Source organism: Urocampus carinirostris, chromosome 6 (assembly GCF_059441175.1).
Source record: "Urocampus carinirostris isolate Australia breed hairy pipefish chromosome 6, RoL_Ucar_1.0, whole genome shotgun sequence".
Taxonomy (NCBI): domain Eukaryota; kingdom Metazoa; phylum Chordata; class Actinopteri; order Syngnathiformes; family Syngnathidae; genus Urocampus; species Urocampus carinirostris.
The window spans coordinates 4,366,607-4,391,663 of record NC_142354.1 but is presented as its reverse complement, the minus strand read 5'-3'; the positions used below and the strand labels follow the sequence as shown (position 1 = coordinate 4,391,663).

At 40.6% G+C, this 25,057-nt stretch overlaps 1 protein-coding gene across 2 annotated transcripts in view; it reads left to right on the top strand.

Moving 5' to 3' along the window:
* st3gal8 (ST3 beta-galactoside alpha-2,3-sialyltransferase 8) overlaps positions 1–25,057 on the top strand; it is a 37,266-nt gene that overhangs the window by 8,030 nt on the left and 4,179 nt on the right. Inside the window, exons 1-8 of one of the 2 annotated variants that reach the window (XM_088337528.1) lie at positions 7,127–7,176; positions 11,136–11,441; positions 14,357–14,450; positions 14,512–14,650; positions 17,999–18,192; positions 18,845–19,024; positions 24,641–24,686; positions 24,744–24,863. In XM_088337528.1, coding sequence (XP_088193654.1) covers positions 11,297–11,441; positions 14,357–14,450; positions 14,512–14,650; positions 17,999–18,192; positions 18,845–19,024; positions 24,641–24,686; positions 24,744–24,863 — 918 coding nt within the window. In that variant the 5' untranslated portion in view covers positions 7,127–7,176; positions 11,136–11,296. Of the gene's footprint in view, positions 1–7,126; positions 7,177–11,135; positions 11,442–14,356; positions 14,451–14,511; positions 14,651–17,998; positions 18,193–18,844; positions 19,025–24,640; positions 24,687–24,743; positions 24,864–25,057 lie in introns of those variants that run through there. The other variant, XM_088337527.1, reaches the window with a different exon arrangement.

Genomic DNA, 25,057 nt, shown 5'->3' with positions numbered 1-25,057 from the left:
GTGGACTGAGCAATTGGGGAAAAAACACTGGACCATGTGTACTGTAAGATCAAATATCCAGTTGGATCTAGACCTAAGATTTATGGCCCGAACCCGAACCCGAGGCAATTTCGGGCCGGGTCGGGCCTGAAATGTCAGTCATACGGTCGGGTCGGGTCGGGTTCGGTCCTGCTTTTTTTTTTTTTTTTTTTTTTTTTTTTTTTTTTTTTTAAATTAATTAATAATTATAAATATATGTTCATTAAAAATATATACTTAAACTATGTATGGATACTAGACCAAGGAATATAGTAAATCAAATAAATATTATTTGTGTACAATTAGTTGTGATTGCGGAAATCATAGCGTACAGTGACGTTGGTGACTTTTCCATCCGCATTAACAAACGCATTTTGTAAAATACGATCGCGCTTTATTGTTTAAATAAACGCGTTATATAGACTAGAATCTCCCAATTATTATAATGAGCTCGCTTTATTTTGTTTTAAAGCGTATTATATAGAATACGATCGCTTTTGTCGGAAGCGTACATTGACGTTGGTGACATTTTCATCCGCGTTAAAAAACGCAATTTGTAGAATACGATCGCGCTTTATTGTTTAAATAAACGCGTTATATAGACTAGGATCTCCCAATTATTATAATTAGCTCGCTTTATTGTTTTAATAAGCGTTTTATATAGAATACGATCAGGGGGGGGGGGGGGATTTGCATAGGAGTCGGAAAAGGGCACAACACGTCAACACCCCCTGCGCTAAAATCTTAAGGACGTACTACTACTGCTGCTGTGGATAATGGCCCAATGATCAAGTCGTCAAAATGACGGACGCCCTTAAATGTTTTCACTACCTCAAAAAAAAAAAACCGTCAATGACACTGTCGCTTAATGTAACATCTGCAGTGCAGACACAGAAATATAAAAGATGTAAATGTTTATACAGTTTTATTTAACTTAGGCCTAGATGTTGTAACAAAAGGCAGAGTTTAATTTGTTATCATAAATCACCCCTCCTTATAAATAAAATATGTAATTTCGGGCCTCCTCGGGCCGGGCCAGCAAATCCAGTTAATTAGTCGGGCTCGGTCCGGGTCGGGTTTAATACCCCTCGGGCCTGCGTCGGGCTCGGGTGCTTTTTTTTGGCCCGATCTTACCTCTAGTTGGATCCCCCAGCTCTGTCTGTCCCTCACCCCCTCATACATCTCCCCCTCCTGAGGAAACAAAGCCTATACAACAAAGACAGTTAAAACATCTTCTTTGTTCCTTTATCTCTTTGTTTTCCTTATCCTCACTGTAAAATGTGGAACTGGAGTCGTCCAATTTCGTTGTCACAATATATCCCATTTTGTAACAATGACAATAAAGGTATATTCTATTCTATTCTAATCCATAATCTCTTATTCCCCTTTAAAGTTCAAAAGGCTCAGCTGGCAAAGATTTAAAGCCAATGGCTGTTTTGGGAATCGTTTTCCACTCCATACATAGGAAATATTTCTTAGGAGATTGTATTGAACACACAATTTTGACCCTCACAATTACACACAATGTAAATGTCGTTTTAAGTAAACGTTTTTTCATTTTGCTGTAATCAGCTTTCTGGCAACTGATACAATTGATTCAGATTCAGATTCAGATTCAGATCTACTTTATTGTCATTCTAGTACACGTGTATACAGAACGAAATGTCGATGCATCTGACCCCCACAGTTTCCTTGAATGTACAGATATAAATAAAGTTGTATTGTAATTGGCTACTTATAGTATTTTACCATAGTGCCGATAGTGCAAGAAGAGTAGCTAACCAGATGTGCAAAATGGGCAGTCAGGTTAACAAGTCAGGTACATAGTAACATTAACACTGTAACAATAACGCTGTAATTACCATAGTGCAGAGAGCAATGTGCAATGAGTGGCAAGCTATAAAAAACTGCCAGTAGTGCAAAAAGTCAGATTAGCAGCCGTTTAGATTTAAGTTAACTATATGTTAGATTGACCATTTAACAGTCTAATGGCCAGGGGGACTAGACTATTGCGGAGCCTGGTGGTCCTGCACCGCACACTGCAGAACCTCTTCCCAGAGGCTAGCAGAGTGAACAGTCCATGATGGGGGTGAGAGGGGTCCCCGGTAATGTTCTTAGCATGGGATAGGCAGCGCTTCTGGCCAATGTCCTGAATGGAGGGAAGTGTAGTCCCGATTATTTTCTCTGCTGTCCTCGTTACCCTCCTCACACTACCCCAGTCGGTAGCGCTGCAGCCTCCACACCACACAGAGATACAGCTGGTCAGGATACTCTCTATGGTGCCCCTGTAGAATGTGATGAGGGAGGGTGGGGGCAGGTGGGCTCTCCTCATCCTCCGCAGGAAGTACAGGCGCTGCTGTGCCCTCTTAACCAGTGATGCAGTGTTCACGGACCAGGTGAGTTTGTTTGTAATGTGCACCCCTAGGAACTTGATACTGCTGACAACCTCCACAGCCTTGTTGTTGATGCAAAGTGGGGCATGGTTGGGCTGGTTTTTCCTAAAGTCGACAATGATCTCTTTAGTTTTGTCAACATTCAGGACCAGGCTGTTGTCCCTGCACCAGCCCACCAACTGCTCCACCTCCTCTCTGTAGGCTAGGTCGTTGTCATCCCTGATGAGGCCCACCACTGTTGTGTCGTCAGCATACTTCACGATGTGGTTTGTGGCGGACCTAGGGACGCAGTCGTGTGTCATCAAGGTGAACAGCAAGGGGCTTAGGACGCAGCCTTGGGGGGAGCCCGTGCTGAGGTAGATGACATCTGAACTGTTCTGACCTATCCGCACTGATTGGGGTCTGTCACAGAGGAAGTCCAGCAGCCAGTTCCGCAGGGGGGTGTTGAAACCCAGGAGTCTCATTTTGTCTACCAGATGTTGTGGGATGATGGTGTTGAATGCTGAACTGAAGTCCAGGAACAGCATCCGCACATGGGTGTTCTTCTCCTCTAGATGTGTCAGGCTCAGGTGAAGCGCAGAGGAGATGGCATCCCTGGTGGAGCGGTTTGTCCTGTAGGCAAACTGAAAGGGGTCGAATGAGGAGGGGAGACTGGAGGTGATGTGCTCTTTAACCAGTCTCTCAAAGCACTTCATTATGATAGGAGTCAGTGCAACGGGCCGGTAATCGTTGAATGATAAGATCTGGGGTTTCTTTGGCACTGGGATGATGTTGGCAAATTTGAAGCATGATGGTACTTTGGCTTGGTCTAGCGAGGTGTTGAAAATGTCTGTTAGTACACAAGCCAGCTGATCGGCGCACTCCCTAAGTACCCGCCCCGGAATGTTGTCCGGGCCTGGAGCCTTCCTTGTGTTGACCCTTCTCAGGGTCTTCCTCACGTCAGATGAGTCCAGGTGGAGTGCTCTTTCGTCCTGATTTGGAACCGCTTTCGCTGCAGTGGTGCCGTTTTGTGCCTCGAACCTTCCAAAGAATTTGTTGAGGTCATTCAGAAAGTCCATGCTAGTGTCCTGCACTGGGGCGGTGGTTGGCTTGTATTTGGTAATGGCCTGAATGCCTTTCCACATATCCCTGGTGTTGGTTTTGTTGAGGAAACGTTCCTGGATTTTTTGACTGTACGTTCGCTTTGCTAGTCTGATAGCACGGTTCAGGTTAGCCCTCGCTGATCTCAGCGCCTCCATGTCACCAGATTTAAAGACAAGGTTCCGTACTTTTAGTTGTTTGCGTATCTCAGCAGTCATCCAGGGCTTCTGATTGGCACGGGTGCATATAGTAATTGGTCATTTAATGAATGTTTTGTGTATCATTTTTCTGGGTGTAGTGCTAATTTGCCATATTATAAGACCTATGCGTACTAAAACCCCCAATTACTTAATTCCAAAATGTGTGCAATGTTTGAAATGAAATGAAATGATCTGCATTTATATAGCGCTTTTCAAGTCAAGACTTCCCAAAGTGCTTTACAGTGTGCTTCACATTTCCCAATAGCGGCCGTGCAGCCATGTAAGGCGCTAACCTGCTTATTGGGGGCCTTAGGGGTTCAGTGTCTTACCCAAGGACACTTCGACATGTAACACGGAGGAGCCGAGATTCGAACTGCGATCTCTTGATCTCAAGACGAGCGCTCTACCTCCTGAGCCACTGCCGCCCCATGTAAGGTAATCCAAAAGATATGCGAGCCATCAGCTATCTCCAACTAAAGATGTCTATATTTTCCTCTCCCCAAAGCCCTCTTTTTGTTTTATAACTTTTTACTTCTCACACCCAATTTGGCAGAGGCTTGGGTCACCCACCATACAGCAACATGAACAAAAATATATACAATTGACATTCCCACAAATAACAAAAGAAACAACAAAAGGATAATAAAATAAAAAAGAGGTGTTTAGACATCAAGTAAAAATTGTGTGATAGGCTTCCATCTTTCAATATGTTCTGTCCTCAATTATAATGACTTTATTCCAATTCCCTTTTGCTGGAAATGTATTATCAGACATATCAGCAATTAGGTCGTCCTATGTGTGTGAGGAAATGGTTCTTGGTAGGTACCTTTTTATGTGCTGTTACCTTCGTTAGGGTGGTTCTTGTGTAGGTGAGGTGAATAGCATGTGTAATTTACAGGAAACAAATCTCTTAGTGGCCGTGAGAGCTGTTACTAAAACTGAGAAAAGGATTTCATTTATTTCCGTCAGACAATTTATCAATTGTTCTCACTCTGTTGCATTTCCATCGCCTAAACCCACAGTCCCACTGTGATTGCTTATAGTATGGATTCCCACCCATTTTAAAGGTTGTCAATATAGTTTGTGGCACACTGTCTTCCCCTGACCTCATACCATATCAGTGTTTTCCTTAGGATTTTAAGATACTGTGGTGGGAAGGTCTCTGACCCTGAGATCCGATCTGCAACCTCAGTGGAAATGTTTAAATCTAGGCTTAAAACACACTTCTACTCTATAGCATATGAATCACCTATATTTTTTTTGTTGACAATATATGTGTATTATTTGTTATTGCAACATCCATTGCAGCCTGGTCATCCTGGAAGGGGGATTACCACATGTGTGGTCCCTTCTCAAGGTTTCTTCGTTTACCTCATGCTGAGTTTTTTTTTTTTCTTTAGTTTTCCTTGCCCTCATGTAGGTTTTAGACCAGGGGATGGTGTAATAATAGTCTGTAATAATAGTCTGTGGTTTGCAATAACCTGTGCAGCCCTTTGAGACTCTGTGATTAAGGGCTATACAAATACAATTGACTTGACTTGACGTGTGTGTATACATTTTCAAGCCTGGTGCATCTCTTTAGGGCATTTTAAGACCACTGAATGTAATATAAATTGCTGTTTATGAACATAACAGGTTGGTATCATCCTTAAGAGCACACAAAGGCATATAAGGAATATTTCAAATATAATCTTAAGTCAAAAAGCCATGACACAGTCATTAATTCATTCACACACTCATTCAGTCCATTGTTCATTCACTCACCACTGACACACTTTGCACCCTGCCGATGAACATTTAATTTTTCTTGGATTTGTACAGAAATTGTCCATAATTAAACACTTCAGGGCTTGGTCCATTTATGGAGACTCTCAGGCAGGCAGCAAGGTGTTCTCCTTGCAGTCTGTTCCTGCGGTCTGATTTGATCTATAAGATAACTACAGTCAAAAGAAATCAAAGTGGGAGGTGTCTTTGGAGCACACATTTGTACTCTCCTTTACTTGACAATTATGCACCTTATATTTACACCAAATATTATGCATATTCACCCATATAAAGATACTTAAAGTATTAAGAAAACGTGCATCTAAAAAAACATTAAAGGCCCTAACCCATGCCTAGAAATCCCGATGGATACCTGTTCTATGTTTCGGATCTTTCAAACCAACCCCGTCTCGCTTTAAAAGTGAAGCAAGTATCTCTTTCACCACCACTTACACTAGCACCTTTTAACACAAATACCAGTTATCACATACTAACTCTGAAAACGGTATCTGTGAAACTCATCTTTGTTATTTTGTGTGTCTCTACAATACTTCCCACTGGTGGCTAAGGTCCACACATCATAAGCATGATGCATCTGATTCAGGATGATACACGGGGTACATGTGGACTTCTAATGGGTGGACTAACAGGTCTTTCAGGGTCAGAATTCTAGATGATAAACAGGTGTTCAACTATTTATTTGCAGCTATATCACACAAATAAATCGTTAAAAAACAATGCATTGTGATTTCTGGATTTTTCTTTTTATTTTACCCCTCTCGCAGTGGACATGTACCTACGATAAAAGTTTCAGACCCCTCCATGATTTCTAAGTGTCATTCTCAGCCAAAGATGTATTGGAACTGCAGAGGATCCAACTGAAAAAATAAAGATATTTATAGAGTTTAAGATACAGACTTTCTTCAAGCCTAACTTTCTGTGACATCAATATGTCAGCACGGTGATTTTGAAGCGTATCAGACGTTTCTCATAAAATTACTATTATTAATAATCGTAGTCATAAAAACGAGCTAGATTTGTCGAACTCCTATTCAGTAACACATCACAAAGTGGAGGTATTCTTTTGTAGTCGGATCCCAAAGCCAAAAAACATAATAAGTTTAAAGTGTGTCTTTCTTTGCAAACAGTATAGGCAGGGAAGTCCATTTTTTAAATAAAAAAAGCAAAACATTTGTTTACATCGCGGGATCCAATGCAACCAGGGTTTCATTCACAAAAAAAAAAAAAAAATACATTACAATAAGGCTATACTAGTACATCAAATAAAGGCTATTTGTGTACAATTAGTTGTGATCGTGGATTTTATAGCGCACATTGATTCATCCCCGGTGTTGGTGACTTTTGCATCCGCTTTAACAAACTCATTTTGTAGAATACAATCGCGAGACTGGCGGGCCACCACAGTCTCGTTTATTGGTGGGAAACATGGCATATATACCGGAACTCAAGGTGCATTTTTGTCAAGTGGGGGAAAAATAAGATCATATATTTTTTCATCGGAATACCAGCAAAATGTTTTGAGGCAGGGGTTGCCCACACTTGTGAGCTACTCATAAAATTGCCATGTCAAATTGATCTACCTACTATAAAAATGCAAAACATATTTACAAATTTAGCCTTTTGAGTATTGTTATTTTGTATCATATACAGACGCTGCCCTACTTGCCAACAAGACGATCCTTCGGAAGTTGAATTTGTTCGTAAGTTGCTTCAGAGCTATATTTTGTATTTTTAAGACTTGTTTTGTCCTTGAAAAATAAACCTTTCATAAAATAACATGTTTTATAAAGATGAATAAAGTTAACTGTAACTTACTTTTGGAAGATAAGCTTCAAGAGGTTAGAAAGTGGCCGAAAAAAAGTGATCCAACCATTTTCTCAACTGCATCAAGCTTTCTTATTCCACTTTCGTTTCAAAAGAAATAGCCCGCCTCTTTTTTACTCTAGTATAGACGGTATAGAATGTTCACGCACAAACTAGGAAGAGGAAGCTGATTTTTTTTTCTTCCGGGTAGATGCTGGGTGACCTCTCACAGCGCCACACGCCAGTAGCGGCAGAAAGAAGCCCTACAGTAATGTCCTGTTCTCGGAAAAAGGTGCACACTATACGAAATCTAACTTACAACAATGTCTGGATATTTTTCGACAACCCGAAATTTTTTTTTGTATCTACCGTTTATCGTAAGTCGACTGGTCGCAAGTACGTAAATGAATCTTTTCATTACTGCATAAGCCCATATTTTGCAATATAACCCAGTACATTTTTTCTGTCATTACCTTACTCTGATAACTTTCACTGAATGGCATCAGCCAAGAATGCATAGTCTGGACAGTAGCTACTTATAGCCATCCTCAAGCACCCTCTCAAATGACTTTCAGTCATGGTGGAATGGTATTTGGTTTTAAAAATCTTAATGTGAGAGAAAAATAAGTGCAGCCAAAAAATGTGGTCATGAAGGGTGAGTCTGATTCTGCCAGGGAGTTGGGATTAGTGTTGGCTGCTTCTGCGTGTGTGTCGCTGCACATTTCCTCGACATTAAAGTCTAGGGTGGTCACAATAGGGGTTGGAGAGAGAAAAAAGACCGTAATTGTGAATGTGAGAATTATTCGCGACAGCCCTAACTCCCTCCAGACTGCAGTCTGTGACTGCGGACAGTGCTTAGTCGGGATGTCTTCCTGCCTCAGTGTTTCCGTCCCCGGTCCCGTATCCAATCAGAAGGTCCGGGAGGGTAGCATTGGGAGAGGAAGAGAAAGTCTTGGCTCGGCTTTTGCTCGGTGTTGTGCTTAATAATCGGCGCTTCGAATAAATAAATAAATATGCCGGTGCCGATAATCAGCCCACCCGATACCTGGTCAATCCCTACTCAAAATCTAATTTCCCACTCCAGAAATGTCGCTCCACATTTCCCTTTCATGGAATCGTAATGCTAGGCTGGCAGATTAGGCAAACACATTCTAAATATGAAATCGTGGGAAGAGTTTTCCTTCCACTTTGTATGGAAATGGTAGGATTTTGGCTTCTTACTTGGTCCTGCTCCCTCACTCACTTTGATATCCTTTTTTTAATTTCGAAGTAATAAATTGGCAACTCGGTGCATGTGTTGGGACCTATGTATCAGAAATGATCAGATGTCAACTGGCTGCCTTTTATGTCAATCAAGGGTCATATATTATAGAAAGGAGATGAGAGGCTGATGTTTATTTTGATAATGCTATTCGCCCCCAGGAGGTCGTGCACTTTTGTCTCTGACAGCGGTAGACAGGGCTGTTGCCAGGCTGCATTTTGCTTTTGCATCGCGCGAGCGTTCGTGTGCTTTGTACCTGCAGCCATATTGTTTTCAGGCGGAAAACTATGTGTTGTGTTTTGATAATCACCCAATGAACTTTTATTACAACCAATCCTTCATTGCATCAGATCTACCCACACAGCGGTTGCGATCGTCTGGTCAATCACGTTCGACATATTGGGGCCCTGTTTTAGGGGCTGCGAGTGGGGTTGTGATCCGAACACTGATACAAGTGTCTGTACCAGTATCAATACCATCCTTAAATGAGTACTCGTTGATGCCACCCTCATGCAGTTCGTTATGATTAGAAACTGGAAGTGAAACATTCATAGGACTAGAGACGCTATTAAGTCCATGCATTTTTTAGGAACAAAAATAATTCACTTGGTTATGTGTGTCTGTTTTCCCATTGCCTGAGTAGGTTTTCTCCAGGCATTCCGTTTTTCTCCCACATACGAAAACGTGCTTGACAGGTCAAATGGCGTGTCAAAATTGTCTTTAAGAATGAGTGTGTGAGTGAATGGTTGTGTGTCTTTGTGTGCCCTGTCATTGGTTGGCTGTCAGTCCAGACTGTTCTATGCCAACTGCCCATAGTCGGCTGGGATGGGCTCCCAGTGAACAGTGTGGGCACGTTATTGAAAATAGTAATAGTAACAAAGTAGTTACAAATTACCGTATGTCCTCCCGTTGAAGCCAGCCCCCTAAAACTGCTTAAATGGTTACATATTAAAAAACAATTAAAAACAATTTACACTTGCTTGTGGAAGTGGTAAACCTTTTATATTTCTTGGCTTAAGCAATCTTAAGAGCTTGCAAACTAACACAGCCGAGCTACTCCATATCCCTTTTGTCTTCAAATCACTCAAAGATTTCCTCCTCTATTTCGGTTTTATATCATGACATTTTTTTTCAGGCATCTTTTATTGCAAAAATATTTCAAGGAATAAAAAGACAAATTTCGCACTCGTACCATAGATTCTGTGCTCATGTTTGCCCCATGGATTTCTTTGTTCCTGTGTAAGCCCCACTTGCTGCCTACCATCCGCTACTAGTGACACATAACCAAATATGCACAAATAACGTACTCCACAATTACTAACTTAAAAAGGGTCAACACTTCAGAGTACTGATTTCTACATCCTTGGAGGCCGTCCAAGTTCGAAAATTCTGTTTACTAGGTTGCTTATAACCGCAGTGAGTTGTAATAATATTTAGGGTTTTATAGGGGTAAACCCAACTTTGTTTGTTTAGCACACTTGGAAATCTGAATACTTAAAAAGTAAACATGGAACTCATAGGTATCACCTACAATAAATAGAGTACTCAATTAAAAATCTTTTTGACATCTATTCTACCTAACACATAGGGGGAAGATAAGCACATTTTATTTGATGTGTCATCATCATTTTTTTAGGTAAATTCATGGGTGAGAGTATCTTGACAGAGTTGAAGGAATTTTAATACTTTTTACCTTGTTTTTGGAACACAAAGAAGGCCAACAACTTATTCTTCATTCATTTTTTATTTTAATTCAGTTAGACCAATTTACTAGATGGGTGATGTCAAAATGTGTGGTGTTTCGTTTTAGGTGTCCTTAAACAGTTGAGAGTAGAATATTTTCTCTTAAGTATGTGTTAACAATGCCTAACTAAGTTCAAGGAGCCCGGCTTTCTGTTTTTATCTTACTTTTAGCTGTTCCGGCCGCAGAACACATTAGGAAAGCAGAGAAGGGGGAGAGCGAGGTGGCTTGCCTTGACTTTATGCTCGTCACTGTAGTTTTTTGTTAGTGTAGCTTGAAAATGGTGAAACTAATTAAAGGTGCAAACACCTTCCCAAACCCTCCCCAAAAAAGGTTTATTCGAGTACAACACAAGAAGCTTTTAGAGGCTGAAATCATGACAGAAGTCAAAATATGGCGTCAACAGGTAAAAAGGTTTCAAATGCCATACAGCACCTTTTTTTAAGGAGTGTATATTTTGCGGGAGACATCCCAAAATCGAGATTTTGCACCTATTTCTTTACTTTGGTCAATTTGCAAATGGTTATGTTTTGACACAGAATCTTTTATCTTTTTTAACTTATTGTGTATTCCCCCATATGGATTTCTGCTGCAGGTTTAATACTAAGCAAAATGGTACCGTGATGGTGCATACACCCACGCTTTTCCCTTCTTCCTCTTTTGGAATATACAGTAGAATACATTGAGAGCATTGATTTTTTGCCCCGCACTTTGGACTTGTATTTGATTATCAGATGACGTTACTATTTTACAAATTGCACCCCAATGTACTTTGTCAATGGATTTTTCTGTAATCCAGACTAAGAAGAACGTGTTTTTAAAATTCTGAATATTTTTCCTCTTTGCCCTTTCAGGAACGCAGCCTTGTATTGGGTACGTGGGACAGGGAGCTGACGCCGTCGCTTAGCCTCTTTGAGGATAAAGATGAGGCGAGCAGCGCTTGTACAAACCCGACAAATGTTCAGATGAAGTTAGCGGAAGTGCATCTAAGGCCACATCCCCGACACTTCCAGCCATGTGGTTGAAGAGGAAGCTGTGCGTGGTGCTTGGCATTGCTGCCGTTCTTCTTCTAATGCTAGCCAGCCAGAGCAGCCAAAGGAAAAACTTCCTGTATCTGTCCTTAGCCACACCCACACAAGACAATATCACTCAGGAGACAGGTAAAGGTTTTGACATTTATAAGTTTAAACCAGTTGTGGGCAAACCTTTTGAGTCACGAGGCCGCATTGGTTTGAAAAAAATTGCACTGAGGTCAGGCTGATTATTTATCTGAATATGCTGATATTCTTAAATCTGATACCTTGGCAATACATGAACAAAATTGATAACATTTTTCTAATGCTTTAATTATTTTTCTTTTTTTCAAGTTGTTTCATTGTCTATTTGTTTATAAAGGTAATATTTATTCCAATGTGTTTATAAATATACACATGTATACATTTACAAATGTTGGTTAGAAATGATACCAAAGCAATATCTAACTTTTTTTAAGCATTAAAATAAATATTAGCTATGAAAAAGACAATACAATAGGGCTACTTTATAATTGTTTTATAAAATGAAAATTAATATCTTGATAAATAAAATTGATTTACAAAAAAAAATGCATATATAGAAAATTGTAGCCAGATGTTTGAATGTTGGCCCTGAGCGCAATGAAAAATATAGTTTTTATGGGGGCGCTAAACAGACACAGGCTAAAAATTTTTAGTGTGTGCAATCGTATTGCCTTTAAACAAAGACTTTTTAGAATAAAATAATATCCGGATGGGCACTTCCACAAATGTTCTCTGTTTGATTAATGGTAGTCATCATATACAGATACAGTGGGTGGTTAAGAGTAGCACGTGGCTTTTGCGACAGCCACAGGACATACCGTATTTTCCGCACTATAAGGCGCACCTAAAAGTCTTAATTTTTTTCAAAAGCTGACCATGCGCCTTATAATACAGTGCGTCTTATTTATGGATCAACATTAAATCACAAGGTCTCGCAACTTACGCAACAGCCGCCGACTCGATTTTCCCCCGAACGTGGAGTAGTCCGCAATGTATGCTGGGATTTATATACCGGCGTTTCATTGGCTAACCAATGTGTCAATCATCATTTGAATCGATCACTATTGGCTGAAGTTATTCAGAGCCTCGGATTGGCTAGATGGCCAAAACAAACCCTGCAATTGGCCGAGTTTAGCAATGGCGTAGCAAGCTTAGCAAGCTTGCTAAAGTACACCATAAAAAAACATGTTTTATTAGTCTGTATTTGCAAATAATTTACTCTCCTGGATTTACTTCACTCACGGTTTTAAGAAGACCATGATTGCATATCATTATTGAACGTGAAAACTTAGGTGAGTTATGCGGCTTTATATTTTCCCGGTATCTCGTTTTGGAACGATCTTGATGTTGCTGTGATGAGTTGAGTGAATTAAACTCAATTCCAAATGTTTATTGTCATATGCACAGTAAAGTTGCGAGCGAAAAAGAAAATAGAAACTAAGAAAATGTTTGGCATTTCTTGAATCCCAAGACTTCCGAATGATATTTGAAATGATGCATTTGAGTGACATCGTACGGACACCGCATCCGCACGTGCCTACGACACGTATTTGCTTCTTTGCAAGCTTTGGGAATGTTAAGGGGGTAATCAGTTGGACTGAATCGTCTGACTGTTTTGTCGACGTTCCCATTGTAGCGCCTTATAATCCAGTGCGCCTTATCTATGGAAGATATAGGACCAAAAACTATTTTTGGGGGGTGCGCCCTATAACCCGGTGCGCCTTATAGTGCGGAAAATACGGTATTTGAAACTGTAGGTCATGCTTTGTTGAGAAATGGCTCATTTTTCCCCCTTATGTTTTGCTCAGCATCTTCTCCTAGTTGGATTAATTTCTTTGATGGGCCATGGGCCGTAGTTTTGCTAGCCCTGCTTTAAAGACTGCAGCGTGCAACATGTCGCAAAGGCCTTAAAGTTTTTGGCTACAAAAACTGGGGCTTTGGATTAAACTGCCTATACTATTACAACACTTAATTAATGCTTAATTATTGTCATCTATGGCCCAACAGCACAATAAAAAGACAAATAAATGAATATATTGTTAACCTACCATATAATTTTTTTCAATTCTACAAACTGTACACAAGGAAACTAAATAAAGTACTGTAAGGTTAAAATTTTATTTATATTGTAATGTCGTAATGTTTTAGTAGATGTGCGCACCTGGCCCTCTATCAATAAATGGTTCAACTACAGTATTGCATAGCATCTGGCTTTTGTTTTGCATTAGAGTGTCAATCGTGGTTTAAAAAGAAGATACAGCCATTTATATTTTGTAAAACTGTGTATACTACTTTAAACTTGTCTCCTCCTTTTGATCTGGTTTGAGTATTTTATCTTTGGAAATCAAGTGGTTGTTTTTCGTCCTACAAAGAATTCCAATGCTTTTAAAACTTAAACGTGTTTGTTGTGTACAAATACTTAACAAAAACATTTTTTCTGTGTGTGTAACTTGCCAAGGTTAGTTCAGAATAACTGATATAGACACAAATGATGCAGTGGTGTTAAACCGGTGTATGCTGTCGGGTCTCTCTGCTAATGAAGCGTTGCATGGTACAGCAACTCGGCCCTTGTTGTGCTGCTGGCTTAATGTTTTGTGTCAGGTTGGGAAGAGCGAAGGGGAATGAATGAATGTTTGGTGAATGTGAGTGTGTTCTTGACTCTAGCCACCTCCCACTCGGGGAATATGGCTTTGGTATATAGCTAGGTAGACAGTAAATTTTTCAGATTGGCTCCAACCATTCCAGGAAATTAAGAATTTAGACCCCCTCAAGTGTTTATTCTGATGCATCTCATATGCTAAGAATGCCATAAAATGGAAATCCAAAAAACAAATGACGTGGGAAAGTTTCTTCCCTCATAAGTATAATTGCACCACATTGTACACTACCTGGTACTAGTCTCAGAAAAGCACCAATTGCTCACGTCCTAAATGGGTCAAAAAGGATTTGTGTTTTTGGACAGAATTTTTTCAGTTTTGACAATTGGTCATGTGACATGTTTTTGTGTTTTTTTGTAGTGCCTAACACTGGTGTCAGCAGCACATACACACTGATTACTACCGTAGCACTTGAGAAGCAGACGGCAAAGGACAACACAGGACAAGGCGTAAGGTATCCCTGGGGGGTTTGTTCCTAGTACTTCAGGGTGATCTTACCATGACACTCCTGTCAGACCCTGCGGTTGTCCCCAGTCGTGTGTTTCGGACGCAAGTACCTCTGACTGGTTCCGTCTGCGCTTCGATCCTGGACAACGACCTATCCTCTGTGATGCCAATGACCATTTGGACTCAGACGCGCTCAACTGGTGGCTGGTGAGAACTGAATGCTGATATAACCTGCATCTTTTCATAAATTAAATCCCAAACTTACGAACAATTGATCTGCAAATGCTTCCTCATTAGAGGTAGGATTCAGGCCCTTGGGTATGAAAGCCTGAACCAGCCTGAGATTAACTTGTTTTTCATGACCAAGCCCGAAACAAACCTGAAATTTTACATTTTATTTGTGAGGACTCAGGAGGAGAAGCATTTATGCTGACTAATTAAAGCTAGTCTTTTGTAACGTAGTTTAGGTTGACAAGAATGTTTGTGTACCTTTTAGAGCCTCACCTGCGTTGAGACGCAAAACCATTTTAAGGTAGCAATTCCTTATTTTCCAGGGTCATTGGCACATGAGAATGGAAAATCCAAAGAGTAAGACTGAGTCCAGATAAAAACTATAATTGTGAAACGGTGCTGATTTTCAATGTTGTTCTGGCAAGGGATAGGGAGGAATGTCTTTCTGGGAAAAATTGCTAGAACCAACAAAAGCAAAAGTGCTGAGGCAGTTTTTTGGTGTATTAAAATCCATCTGTACCTAACATGGAAGTGGCCTTAAACTCAGCTGGCTTTGTCCAACAGACAGGAGGTAGGAGGAAGAGAAAATGTCAGGTGGGCTGAGATTAGGAGATGCATTGTTCAGATAATTTGCAATGAGTTTCTGCTCAACACTATTCAAATGAAAAACCCTTTCAAAAAGGTGAATTTCCCTAAATAAGCCTTTTATAGCAAATGAAAATGTTTAGAAATCAGTAAAGCAGTTATACAAAAATTTGGTTAAAATGGAGGTTGTGGTCGCCTACACCCTTCAAAGTCGAATGGATAAAGGGCCTGATGAAAAATTGAACTGCAATCTGAGGACGAACATTTTAATGTTTTAACAATACATACCTGATAAAAGACAGCTTGTGACATTGGTTCCTCTTTTTGTCTTAACAGAATGCTGCTTTCTAATTATTCCCAAGGGATATACCGAATTTGTAAATGGAGTCAGGATTAGCTTCACAAAATGTTTCCAAACTACCCGTATCAGAAATTGTATCCACTCTGCTTGCAAACTTCCCACACGGATCATCTATACTTTGCCTTACTTGCGACACTGTTCTCTTTCCCCAAGCAATAGAAATTTCTCTGTTCTATTATACGGCTCTTGAGGTTTACTTGTACCACCTTGTTGACATTTGATTTAGAGCCTTTAATTAAGCTTCTTCTTTCTTCTCCATGTGCATTAAATACATGCCATCATCAATGAATCTTTTGAGAGCCAAGTTGAGAAACTAAAAAACCTAGTGTGACCGAAGATCTTCTTGGTAATGAGCTGCTATGATATCGAAAGTTGTTTGTGAAGGCAGAAAGCAGCTTCCATTGGTGCTAGTGGACAGGATCACAACAAAGGGAAAGATGTCATGTAAAGGAAAAGCCGGTGACACGAGTGGATGAGTGCTTAAAAGGATACCCAAATTCTAAAACATACAAATTGTGAGAAAACAGTACATTTTTTGCATAATATCTCTGTGTAAATGGTCTGCATTTATACAGTGCTTTTCAAGTCAATGAAGAGCTCCCAAAGCGCTTTACTCTCTCTCTCTGTGTGTGTGTGTCATCGTCTTTGACTTCTTGAGCTCTGTTGTCATGTGAAGCAAGCCAGTCACATGTTTTGTGTACAAGTTAACTATTCCAAAAGGTTTGAGGTTTTTGTGTGTTTAAAAATAGTTTCATTGGTTGTATAATGCAAGTTATAAACAATATGTTACAATAGGTCATTTGTAAAAGGAGAAAGACAAAAATCCAAACATGAACCCCATAACACCCTCTCCCCCTTCAGCCAACAGGTAACTAACAACTGTATCGGATCGCACTTTTGAAATTACCCTCCAAACCCAGTTTATCTGTAGTTGTCCTGGAATACAGTATTGGCTGCACTACATTAACACACAGAGGCCATTAGGAGATTAAAAGAGAAGGAGGCAGACAATGATTTCATCTCGCTGAGTCACGGCGTCGCCACTGCGCTAAGGAGGTGCTCCAGGGCCTTACACTTATCAGCCTAACTGGTGCCAGGACCACCTTTGTAACTCCAAGCATTCATGTTTTCTACTCTCGTTCCCTATTGAAACAAGTATCTAAAAATATATTTCCTGTGTGTGTGTAATATATATAATATATGCAAAAGAAAGAAACACATCAAATAATAAAACACAACCCAAAAATAAAACAAGTCCGTTGTTCTCACATGACAGTACTTGAACAAACTTCTTCGGGATAGATCCATACCAATGCTAAATTGCTGCAGTAGCTTCCCCTCTAATTACACTGTGAAAAATAAAACTTTAAAGGTTTTTTGATATTTCTGCTCATTCTAAGGGTATACTCACTCTAAGAGTTGTTCCCAAAGTCAACCTGGGCCCTCAGCAAAGAGTGCTGTTTGACTTGTTCTCAAATTGTTGAGGACAGCGTAGTGTCGTATTGTTAACGACTCTTATTTTCTTACCTTCAATGACTAGTCTTCGCTTCTACTTCAACTCTTCAATCACGTTTTAGTTGACACTTTAAAACGATACCTCCATCGCAAACTACAATCAAAGTCAAGTCCACTCCTGCCTCTTGTACCACAGGTCTTATCTCCCTGCTAAGCTACTAGTGCTGTGGGGTTGGGGCGTGGCGCTCCCTGAATCACTAATCTGAGCTGGGCTCAAAATAAGATATATAAGATGTGAGCCATAGTAAGACAGAAGGAAAAATAAAAGGTTTTGTTCTTCCGTAATATAATTGTATTACTGTCTCAGAAATTGTGTCACAGACCCCTAGATAGACGTTTTCATTCCCTGGGGGACTGTGGACGCCACTTTGGAAACCACTGCCCTAAGGCAATCCTACTGTATACCAAGCATGCTTTCTACTAAAGTCTGGATTTTAGAGGTAGTGTGAGTGCAATTTGTCTACTAGTGATGAAGAAAAAAAAAACGAATGGAAAGGGGGCGGCAGTAGCTCAGGAGGTAGAGCGCTCGTCTTGGGATCAAAGGATCCCAGTTCGTCCGTGTTACATGTCGAAGTGTCCTTGGGTAAGACACTGAACCCCTAATACCCCCAATAAGCAGGTTAGCGCCTTACATGGCTGCAAGGCCGCTATTGGGAAATGTGGAGCACATTGTAAAGCGCTTTGGGAAGTCATTGACTTGAAAAGCGCTATATAAAATGCAAATCATTTCATTTCAAGTACAATTACATGCCATCCTTCATTTACTATTGTTTGAAAAATCGTTGTGGTCAGGCACTTTGATCATTTTGTGACGATCCTACAAAAAATGAAAAATAATAGCGCCTTGTTTTGACCCCCTGCAGAGTCTCCAGCGTTCAAACAATGAGCGCACGTTACAGGAAGTGCTGTCAAAGATGTTTCGGATAATCTCACCTTCTTCCCTTGACTTCACTCCACGGCCATCACATTGCCGCACTTGCGCCGTGGTGGGAAACTCGGGCAACCTGCACAAGTCGGGACACGGGAAACTCATCGACTCTCACACGTTTGTCATCCGGTACATTTTCCTATTACTCTAACTTTAAAATGCAAGTACACACGAAAAATTTTACAGCACATTTTTTTTTGTTTGCCTGTAATAGTTAGAATACGCATGCTGCAGTAAGCAGTCACAAACGGTCTCAAGTGTTTTCTAGTGGTAGCCCCAGGGACTGCTTGTGAACTGGATATTCCTAGGTCTAAAATACAAAAAACTAGTATACTGGAATTCTCGTGCTTAGAGTTATTGAAGAGGTACCCCTGTGTGTATATCTATATATCTATAGATTTAGATTCATAGATTTATTTTATATATGTTTTATTTATATATATATATATATATATATATATATATATATATATATATATATATATAATTTGATTGCAAAAACAATTGTCAGGGCAAAACAATTTGGTTTAAATAACTAGGGAGATGAACCATGAGTTTAAACTGGGATTTCTTCTTTGGTGTTGTAAGACTTTGGCGACAAGACCTAGGATTTTCTTAATTGGCCTCTTTAGTTTCTTGTCATCAGTCCTAAAAATTGCTTTTGAAATCTTGAATTTATCGTCTTTTGTAAGTCAAGGTTCCGTAAATGCACACACACAATCAAATTCACAATTCACACCCGCGTGCACACACTTGACTAAGTCTTCACTTCTGTGCTCAGGATGAACAAGGCATTGACACGGGGGTTCGAAAATGATGTGGGAAACCGCACCACGCATCATTTCCTGTATCCGGAGAGCGCCGTGGATGTGCCGCACGGCGTTAGTCTCGTCTTGCTGCCCTTCAAGCTGCGAGACATGGAATGGCTCACCAGCGCATTGTCTACCGGGGACGTCAAAATGTACGTACAAATGAATACAATTGCAAACTGAACCATCGATCCAAAGAGAAGGTTTTTGTTTTGGTTGTTTAATTTTTCACATTGCAAGTGTGTCAAAAGCGCCACGCATTTTGCTATGAGAATAAGGTCAAATTCCCATTGCTGATACAGTAATCCCTTGTTTTTTCCAGGGGTTGCGTTTCAAAAAAGTCCCGCAATGGTCAAAACACGCGAAGTAGAAACATTCATTTATTTTTTTGACATAATTTATATACAAGACTGACAAAATAACAACTCTACATCTACAGGTAAAAACATATAACTGTAGATTAATGTAAGAAGGGTCCTTAATGTCAAGCAACAAAATTGGAGGGATTCTCTTTTCAGTGTAAGAGAGCGGTTGGCTAGCTGCATGCTAACATCGGGAATCCTTGGGGTCAGCTGGGTGTCCGTGATGATTAAAATACAAAACACATGTAGCGGTTTCCCGCGAGTTTTAGCTCCAGGTCATCTGCTTCATGAGTAATGGATATGGCATTGGTGTGATACAGGTTCGTCAGGGGTGGCTTGTGAGAGGTGTTAGGTATCCGCACCAGTAGGCTGGACCTATTGCTTCCTCTTCTGGACCCAATAACAAACCGTGGAGCACCAACTGGTGATCAGCATTTCTTTGCACTCTTCTGGCTTTCCTCACAGTTTGATTCCATTAATAAATTTGTTTTAATGTGGGAGCCGCTACAAAACTGTCGCCGTTTTGGACACATTAATTTGTACGCCTGCCTGGCGGTTTGACTAATGCCATTTACAAACCTTTTACAGTTGGGCACACAGACATAACACACACAGTCACACACACAGCCCTTCGTAACCTACCCTGGCGATAGCTTTTGCTGTGTATTCTGCCTTGGAACACATTGCAAAATGAAAATCTGTGATGGGATTGCTGTATTTGTTCCTCAATTCTTGCAACTGCACTTCAAAACACTGAGTTAAGACTAAACTCTGTACATGTGGCAAAATAGTATTAAAGACATGTCGAAAATAAAGAAAAAATGCTGTGGTAAATGGTTACCTAACCGCATTTGTACTTACATAAGCCGCACCTGTATATAAGCCGCGTGCGCCTACGTTAAAACTTGCTACACAATTAACCCAAACCCTACTTTGAGTCCTGCGATTTTAACTGAGCATAAGCTATTCAGTTCAACAATCACAGCCGGCAAAACGAACGGAAAATGATACCAGTAGTTAAGATATGATGCAGACCTGCAGAGTCCAGGTCCCGCTAAAAGTAATCCAAGGAAAAAAAGTGTATATTTCCAAAAGTATGGGTGGGAAAAATATATATCCACTTTTGTCTGCCGTGTCCACAAACAATCACCTTTACCGATCCCCACTTCCCGTCATTCCCCGCGTCGTTTACGCCCCTTCTTTTTAATTGGTCAGTGCAAGACTTATCAGAACAAGTGCCCAAAATAAATACAAATAAATACATTACAAAAATATACAGTTGCAAATACATATTATACATGGTTACACATATTTAAAAAGACAGACGGTACACCGAGAGTTTTCAAAGCTTTAATAATAATAATATTATAACATTCATCCCAAACCGTTTCTGTGAAGGGTAGCAAAACGCTACTAACAATACGCTCGCATTTCAGTAAGTGAGCCTGTTAAAATTAAACATGGCTCTCATGCTGTATTGACAAAAACTTGTTTTTTGGTCACTAAGAAAACTGACAATAGAGGGGAAGGTCCTAATCATCAAAGCGATCATCCTCCCAATGCTTTTGTCAATCAGTTAAATTTTTATGCCTAAAAGAAACGTGCTGTTACAACTGGACCGAGCCATCTTTCGCTTTGTCTGGGGCTCAAAGTGGGAAAGGATAAAAAGAGATACAATGAAAAAGAAAAAGGAAAAAGGGGGGAAAGGAGTGCCTGACCTCCAGCTTTTCCTGGGAAGCAAATATGTCTCTCTCCACTTCCAAAACGCTGTGGGCCCACCCAACAACCCGAAAAGTCAAGCAATGACCCGTTTTTGGATGGGCTCATATTTGCGGAAGCTAAAGCTTGTACCAGACAATCGTTTGATTCCAGTTTCGTTTAACTTGCCACCAACACATCTCTTTATTCTGGATTTTTTGAAGAAGTTTGATTTGGAAACACAAGAATGTCACACTTTACAAAACCACAGGGCCCTTATTGCTATTGTGCAAGAGCGAGCTACAGTAAGCCCTGTGCAGGGGCTTGCGTTTGGCGAATCCACAACGGTTTGGAGCAACGTCAATCATCCTGCCCTCCCAAACAGACTACGAGACTTGTCATGGATGGTGGCTCATGAAGTTCTCCCAGTCAGAGCTGTAATGCACCACCGAGGAATGTCAGCGACTTCGACGTGCCCTCGACCTGGCTGTGGCGCCCAGGAGTCGGTGAGGCACCTTTTTTGTGAGTGCAGCGCTGCCCAGGTCTTGTGGACAATGGCCGAACAACTAGGAAAGTTCCCGGACTTGCCAGCAGGAGAGGTCCCTGATGCACAGTACGTGCTTTACGGGGTGAGTCGGTCGAGGAGGCCTCGGAACGACTTTGCCAGGGACTGGCTCACTCTCGCCGCCATCAAGGACGCCATCTGGACCTCCAGAAACCTGCTGGTATGGAGGTGCAGGCAGATCCCCCCCGTGGCTGTGCTCCAAATGGCTGCAGATACCATACAATCTGCGAGCGGCGGGCCTAGGACGCAGCCATAAAGAAGACTCGTCTGCACCCACCCGGAGGGGGGAGCCGGAGCTACACTGTTGGAGTCCCGGCAGCAACGACCTGGGTTGTGGAACCCAGAAGGGAGAGGACCCACGCAGAAGGGAAAGGACCCACACAGAGGACTGGAAGAATGCTGCTTGGGAGGGTGGGATGGCAGAGCTATGCCCTTGCACAATAGTATTGCCTTTTACACGCTGGTTAACTACTGTTAAAAGAAAATAACTCTGAAATTGTTTAATTGATGTTGAAAATGTCATGAAAAAATGTTAAAACGTCATATCGTCACGTCATATTGTCAAATATAAAAAAATTGTGAATATGCTTGATGGCTGTGTTTTGCTGCTGTTGGTGTCGGTGGATTTGTTCAGACCGAGGACAATCGACTTTGGCCTGGACGGATCTATGGACACTAACAAAGATGTTATATAATGAAATTGTGAATATGTTTGATTTTCGAGAAGGTTTGTTCAAACCTCACTTTGTGTTTGCTGTTAAAAACGTAATATTGGAATATAATATTGTGAATGTGCTTAATTGCTGTTGAGATTGTCATGATTGTTTTCTGTTTTTAGTGTCAATAAATTTGTTCAAACCAAAAAATAAAAAAAGACACTAACAAAGATGTTATATAATGAAATTGTGAATATGCTTGATTGCTAATAAGATTTTCGAGAAGGGTTGTTCAAACCTCACATTGTGTTTGCTGTTAAAAACGTCATATTGGAATATAATATCGTGAATGTGCTTAATTGCTATTGAGATTGTCATGATTGTTTTCTGTTATTAGTGTCAATAAATTTGTTCAAACCAAAAAAAAGATAATCGAGAGGGGTTGTTCAAACCCCACTTCGATTGTTTGTTGTTGTTAATGTCATTATATTTGTTTAAACGCTCTCACGGTGAACCATTCTCATTTTCCTCCCTATAACTGTCATCATCCATATTGTCCAAGAGAATTTGTCATACAGACGTAGTCCCACCCTCCCATATTTAAAAACACGCAACACGCTCGCATTTTGCGTGCAGTAGCTGTTTCCTTCTATATCGGACTGCTCGATTGCGATTAGCTTGTAAGCTGCGTCATGTGCCTTGAACTCGAGCGCCGCTGGCAGCTGTTAGAAAAATTACATAAATTGGCCGCATCACTGTATAAGCCGCAGGGTTGAACGTTTGGGGGAAAAAGTAGCGGCTTATAGTCCGGAATTTACGGTATATTCATTCACTTAAGTTTATTTTAAACTTATTTCATAATTACTGCAATGATATCTTGTTTATTATAGGCTGTTGGAACTTGGGAATCCTTGTATTCAGACCATGTTGCTTTCCTCTTTCATATCACTATTGAAATGTTCCAAACTTTTACTAAATGTATGAAATGTAGTTTAGCTGGTGTGTATAGCAGGCTTCTTTTATCAACAAGTGTGTGTGCGGTGTGTTGTGGTGTGTGTGTAAAACTGAAGGGTTTACTGAGCTGTTTACCTGAATTTGGAAATATTGCTGTATCATCTCATTTGGGGTGGCAGTAGCTCAGGAGGTAGAGCGCTCGTCTTGGGATCAAGGGATCCCAGTTCGACAATGGGACAATGCCATGCAAACTAATGCCTACTGCTGTTAATCACAATGGAAAAAGAAATGCAATGGCAAAGCCACCATGTCCGTATTACATGTCAAAATGTCCTTGGGTAAGACACTGAACCCCTAATACCCCCAATAAGCAGGTTGGCGTCTTACATGGCTAGAATACAAGGCCACTATTGGGAAATGTGAAGCACACTGTAAAGCGCTTTGGGAAGTCATTGACTTGAAAAGCGCTATATAAATGCAGATCATTTCATTTCATATCTATCATAAAATACATTTATACTTATTTTAACTTCTGCAGGTACCCAGTTGCTATTTTTTAATTTGGTGGTTTTGGTGCTACTGATAATTCCCAATCACTCGGGATAAAAAGTGTAGTTTAGTAGCAAATATTGCGTTTAAGGACAACATCAACGCACCACACGTGAGTGCAATCGTATTGCCACAAATATTGTTGCTGTGACTTCTCTTTTACGTAAAATAACATCGGGATAATTGTTACCTTATGTATTCTGCCATCGATAAATGGGAGTCAGCAAATACAGATACAGTGGGTGGTTTGCTTGGAGAGTGGTGCCTGGCTATAGTGACATCCAGTGGACATATGTAAAACTGCAGGTCATCCATTATTTGACGTGAAGCAGCTTGTTTTTTACCTGTGCTTCTCGGGACAGTCTCGAATTAAATCTTATGGATGGCCTGATCAGTCCCGCGTATGTTAGATATTCCTTATTTATCCTAATGAGTTTAATTCATTCACTGACGTTAATGATTAGACTTGTCAGTTTTGTTTTACTCAAGTTTTGTACGGGTGCTTGAATTCCTTGAGAATGCTTGAGTTTTAATGTTGGGTTTCAAGATTTGAAAAGTGCTTGGATATTGAGTGAAGTGCTTGTATATGCTTGTAAATATTGTCACATTTCCCATTAGTGTGAATCAACTAGACCACGCATTGAATAAGATAAATAAATCAAGTCTACTTAGAAATGACACCCACACGCCTACTCTTGTGGCTTTGCTTTTTCATTGCATTTCTTCTTCCCTTGTGATTAACAGCAGTAGGCATTAGTTTGCATTGTCCTATGAAGGGTCATCTCCCTCACGGGTTGAGGACAAGAGAAGAGAAATTGGAAAATGGCTTTAAAGTGCTCAAAAAGTACCTACATTTGGCAATAGAAATGTGCACAAACCCTGTCAGTCAATGGGCTGCGTATTAAAGTGTTGATTTATTTATTGTTTTATTTATTTATTTTTTTAACTTTTTAAGTGTCTTGTTTGTTTTTTTTTCCTGCTCAGGACATACATGCGTGTAAAAGAACGAGTGGAGGCCGATAAAGACAAGGTAAGCGCTCCCCCCGTTGGCGTGCGGGACGTGTGCAAACGTATTTGTGCTTTGCAGGTTTTGGTGGTCAGTCCGGCGTTCTTCAAGTATGTGCACGAGCACTGGACGGAGCATCATGGTCGCTATCCATCCACCGGCATGCTTGCCATTGTCTACGCGCTGCATACATGTGACCAGGTCGCCACGACAACCACGCAACATTATACTTCCTCACCACAACCTACCTTTGTGCTTTTTCCACTCGTCCTCTTTTGTATTTGTTCCCTCCCCTATCTTTTTTTTCTGTCTTGTGGCTTTACTCTCCTTAGCAGTTGTGTTCCTTTAACTCCTTAATGTTCCGACTGTTGAGAAGCATAGACGTGCCCGTTTGA